The sequence below is a fragment of the Cicer arietinum genome, chromosome 1 (assembly GCF_000331145.2).
Source record: "Cicer arietinum cultivar CDC Frontier isolate Library 1 chromosome 1, Cicar.CDCFrontier_v2.0, whole genome shotgun sequence".
Taxonomy (NCBI): domain Eukaryota; kingdom Viridiplantae; phylum Streptophyta; class Magnoliopsida; order Fabales; family Fabaceae; genus Cicer; species Cicer arietinum.
In genome coordinates, this window is record NC_021160.2 from 19,658,777 (window position 1) to 19,664,219 (window position 5,443).

General features: G+C 35.6%; 1 protein-coding gene across 2 annotated transcripts in view; it reads left to right on the forward strand.

Moving 5' to 3' along the window:
- LOC101506792 (lysine-specific demethylase JMJ18-like) overlaps positions 1-5,443 on the forward strand; it is a 9,283-nt gene that overhangs the window by 1,696 nt on the left and 2,144 nt on the right. For both annotated transcript variants that reach the window (XM_004488151.4, XM_004488152.4), the window contains exons 5-11: positions 1-60; positions 165-677; positions 773-994; positions 1,633-1,794; positions 2,721-3,089; positions 3,246-4,260; positions 4,348-4,451. In XM_004488151.4, the coding sequence (XP_004488208.1) occupies positions 1-60; positions 165-677; positions 773-994; positions 1,633-1,794; positions 2,721-3,089; positions 3,246-4,260; positions 4,348-4,451 (2,445 nt within the window). The remainder of the gene's footprint in view (positions 61-164; positions 678-772; positions 995-1,632; positions 1,795-2,720; positions 3,090-3,245; positions 4,261-4,347; positions 4,452-5,443) is intronic.

Here is a 5,443-nt window from a genome sequence, read left to right on the forward strand (position 1 = left end):
CCTGCTGAAGCATGTCGACCTATAATTGATGAAGCGCCTGTGTTTCATCCAACTATTGAAGTACATTTTATGATCATTATAATAACCATCTTCATATTGTTTATATGGTAGTCTTATTGTATTTTGTTTAACTTTGGTTTTTTATTTTTACTCTTTTTAATTAGGAGTTTGAAGATACACTGAGTTATATAGCAAAGATACGCCCCCAAGCTGAACCTTATGGCATATGTAGGATTGTCCCTCCAGCTTGTTGGACTCCACCTTGCCTTCTTAAGGAGAAAGATATATGGGAAAAGGCTGAATTTTCCACCCGCATTCAGCAAATTGATTTACTTCAAAATAGAGAACCTATGAAGAAAAAAAGTAGGGGAAGGAAACGAAAACGTAGAAAGAACTCCAAATCAGGAACATGTAGGAGAGTTTCCAATCCAGCTTCTGAAGCTAATAATGCTTCGGAAGCTGATGAGAAATATGGATTCCAATCAGGGTCGGACTTCACGTTTAAAGACTTTCAGAAATATGCTAAGTACTTTAAGGAATGCTACTTTGGGTTGAAAGATGCCAATGAAGATGGAAAAATCGGTGAAAGTAACCACCAAAGGAGACGGGAGCCCTCGGAGGAGGAAATTGAAGGTGAATATTGGCGAATAGTTGAGCAACCAACTGATGAAGTTGAGGTATTATTACTAATTATTGTTTATTCGCAACCATGTCGGTCTTAACTATCATGTAATTGTGCAAAAAGAATATAAGATACACTTTTATATTTTAGGTGTATTATGGAGCTGACTTGGAAACTGGAGTATTTGGAAGTGGTTTTCCTAAGGCATCATCCATAAGTAGCGGTTATTTGGATCAGTATGCACTGTCTGGCTGGAATCTAAATAACTTCCCCCGACTGCCCGGTTCTGTTCTAAGTTTTGAAGGAAGTGACATCTCAGGAGTATTAGTTCCATGGCTGTATGTTGGCATGTGCTTTTCATCATTTTGCTGGGTAAGTGGCAAGAAATGAAAATTACTTTTCCCATCATGTTCTAAATTTATGAAAAACACAAAGTTAAAGACATGATGTGGCATATTACCAATTTTTTATTTACCCATTTTCTCTCTGTAGTATGTATGTTTTTTAACTGGAGGTGGAGGGTATTGAGAGTTATTTCAGTGTTGTCAAATAGAGCCTATAGCGGCGCTAGTGTATCGAAATTTTAATAGCTCGTTATTGTTCTGCGATATGCTATTTAGTACAAAGTGCTTCTAAATAGTGGCTATAGTAACGTTAAAGCACTGTAGCGTAGTTGAATTTGAACAAACCACTATTTTCCACGATTCATGATTGACAACACCGGTTTATTTTTTATGAAAAAAATGGGTTGAAAATTAATAGAGATTATGGATGGCCTTCTACCAATATTAAATCATTTCTATCGACATCAGAATCCTCAGTATATTGACACTTGGAATATTAGAATATGCTGGGTTCCACTTATTTATATATGTTGACATATTTCAAATGCTGAACTACAAAACTAATAATAGCATATCTTCATCTTGAATTTTGCATTTCATTTGTTTCAAACCCAAATAGTTTCCTCGAAAGAAAAACAAATTGTCACCATTTCCTGCTTGTAACAGCATGTTGAGGATCATCACCTCTATTCACTTAATTATCTACACTGGGGTGACCCAAAGATATGGTATGGAGTACCTGGAAGCCGTGCTTCTGCTCTTGAACATGCAATGAAGAAGCACTTGCCTGATTTGTTTGAGGAGCAACCGAATCTACTCAATGATCTGGTATAATGCTACCACTTCATCAATCTTATTGTTTCAGTTGTTGGCTGGTACTTTTAGTTATTAGTCGCATTAGTGATACTTTATTGTTTCCATTGGTAAAATGCATATTTTATTGTTTTATGGGTCAAGTTTGTTAGGAATGCTTAATACACTTCTGGAAGTGAAGAAACTTAGCAATCATGATGACCTGTTTAGTGTAAGATCGCAGTGGAAGCTATAGTAATTAAGTATTAAATTATGAGTAGTGAGAAATGAATTACTATTCGTAAGAAATGTTGTTAACCTTACTAGTTGCTAGTGTTTGGGAGAAAGCTGTGACTGAGAGTTGGCTTCATCTTAATGACTTGTCGGCACCCTGTGACAGTGATGTCAAATAGTGACTATAATGGCACTTTAGTGCTATAGTGTAGTGGAATTTTATACTACTGCTACTGTTCTGCGATATGCCACTTAGTATAAAGCAGTGTTGTTAATTGCAGATTACGAAAAATAGAGGTTTGTTCAAGTTTCGCTACACAACATTGCAATAGCGCCACTATAGCCACTATTTGGCAATGTTTTGTACTAAATGGCATATCGCAGAACAATAGCAATTTGTTCAAATTCTGCTACATTATAGTGCTATACCGCTATTTAACAATACTGGTATGAAGTGTTGTCAAATAGCGGCTATAGCATTGTGCGTAGTGGAATTTGAACAAACTTCTATTTTCCGTAATTGACAACACTGCCTTGTGAAAAGTATACTTCATGATATAGTTCGTGGTATGACCCACAAAGTTAGGGCTCTGTTATAGCTTCAGTGATGCTCATTCAAATTATTGTGTACAAGGTTATAAATTATAACCTTTCTCTCCTTGCACATCAGGCTGAATTTTAACACCTGTATTTATTTATACTAATAATGGTAACACAATTTTGTACAGGTTACTCAGTTATCTCCTTCAATTCTTAAATCTGAGAGAGTGCCTGTATATCGCACTGTTCAGCATTCTGGGGAATTTGTTATTACCTTTCCGAGGGCATACCACTCTGGTTTCAATTGTGGGTTCAACTGTGCAGAGGCAGTGAATGTCGCTCCTGTTGATTGGTTAATGCATGGCCTGAATGCTGTTGAGCTTTACAGTTCACAACGCCGTAAGACATCATTGTCACATGACAAGCTTTTATTTGGTTCAGCAATGGAAGCTATACGAGCCGTTGCAGAGTTAACTCTTCATGGAAAGGAAACTCCAAAAAATTTGAAATGGAGTACTGTCTGTGGGAAAGATGGAGTTCTTACTAAGGCATTTAAGGTAATGATTCGCCCCTTCTCTTTGATCATACACACATCGACAAATTTTTGTAAGCTCCATAATGTTTCATAACTCATATTATGCTGTTTTAGTTACTAATCATATATGAGATATCTGATTCTTTATTTATTTTCTCGTTACGCCTATTTGTGACAGGCACGAATAAAGATGGAAGAAGAGAGGCTAGGATGTGTTCCAACTCATTTTAAGTTTCTGAAAATGGGACATGACTTTGATTTGTATACAGAAAGAGAATGCTTCTCTTGCTTCTATGACCTGTACCTATCTGCTGTCGGTTGTGAGTGCTCTCCTGATAGATATTCTTGTCTTAAGCACGCTAGATTGTTCTGCTCATGTGAAATGGACAAAAGGTTTGTTCTGCTTCGGTATAATATGAATGAGCTAAACAAAATGCTTGAAGCACTTCAAGGAGATTCACTTGCTCTCGAGTTATGTGAAAATAAAAACTTCGGAATGGTTTCTGCTGAGGCCAATGAGGGTTGCATAGATAAACCGGAGGTGGAGAGAGACAAGGGTCTTGAAGAAGGGGAGAGCTCAGCTGGTTGCACAGGAACCAAGGATAATCATGTTACTTCAGAGCTAATACAATCTGAATCTTACCTTGTAACTGTTAGTGCACCAAATGGAAGTTTAGATAGTGATAATGACAATAAGATGGATGTAGACGAAGATAAGATGGACCAGGAAGGTTCTCTGGATTTAAATCTTGATGTTATATCAAGTGAAAATGAAAAGTATTTGCTGCATATCGCTGATAACCATCACAACAAGGGTGATTCGGTAGAGGAGAAAGTATGTTGTTCAGAGATCAAAAAGGAACAAGACGACATGAAACTTGTTGGTTTCAGTAATCCATCACACTCATTTTCTGATGAGAAGACAGAAGTTTCATCATGCTCAAGGGATGTTCACAGTTCTTGCACATCTGATGGTGGAAAATGTGAGGTGGATCTGCCAATGGTTTCAGATTCAAGAAAGAAACCCGAAAATGTATTTGAAAAAGAAGTTATAGACACCACAAATGCAAGTATATATTTGACACAGGAAAGCTGCTTAATGCAAATTTTTGGTACTTCTGTCAAGCCTACAAGTTTGGGATCTGTTGTTCATGGGAAGCTATGGTGCAGTAAGCATGCAATTTATCCAAAAGGTATGCTGTAGTAGATCTTTTCCAGTCTTAGATTTTATCATTGATTAGTTACTTGGGAATTTAAAATGTTTTGGTAAACTTTTGAAGGATTCAAGAGTCGGGTTAATTTCATTAGTATCCTCAATCCAACAAGAATTTGTAGCTATGTTTCTGAAGTCATTGATGCTGGACTTCTTGGACCTCTTTTCAAGGTATCATTCTTGACCTTGTTTTTGAATTGTTAAAAAATGAAATCATATTGACCAGTTATTGTTTCTTGATCTCTGTTATTTACAGTTCGTGGCCACAAATTTTGTTAGTTTTAATTGTTCCAAAATCAATAATCTTCCAGCTCCATCACTTGTGTTGTCCATTTTCTTTTATGGTTTTCTTGTCAGAAGATTGAAGTGGTTTATTCAGTACATAAAAACTGATAGAAAACCCAATCTGACAATGCTGAAAACTGGGAAGTAATAAAAAAATTATGGTGTTAGAAAATAATAAAATATCTTATATCTTTATATTATATTAGAGTATCTTAGTTTATCTCGTAGGATTAGTTTAAAATCTTTGAGCATCTTGGATTTTTTTCTAAGACCAGTTTCTAGTATTAGAGTATCTTATATTATCTTAGGATTAGTTTCCATATTACTCTTATTATCATGACCTGTTTCACGATTTCTCTATTTATTTAGGATTAAGAATCTTGTACCCTTATAAATAGTGTTTAGTCTTTTGTATCAAACTACTATGAAGTTATTATAAATAATTTTCAAAGTTCTTATTATCTGTCTCCTCCTTTTGTCTAAAATCCATAACTTCAACATAGTATCTAGAGTCAAGTCTGATCCTCTGAGACCTGTCCCATCATCACCATTCCACTGTTGAGTTCCCAAAAACTCCCAACTTCAATTAGTCACTTCTTCAGTTGCGTCTCTTCTTTCCAGCTTCGTTATCATCACTTGTCACCATGTCTGGTCGGCTCTGCCACTGTCCTGTTATCTCGAAAAATTTAAATGTTTTTGTTTATGCTTTCAGTAGCAAATTTCTATCTCTAAATGCATTTTTTCTTTAAAATATTGAAACTCAATGTTCTTGGTCTCTAATTCAAACTCAACTTTTAAAATATTTTGTTTTAAATATTGGTTGGCATTTTTTCCATATGCCTTATCTTAAAATAGTATTGCTAATAATTGTTTGCCAA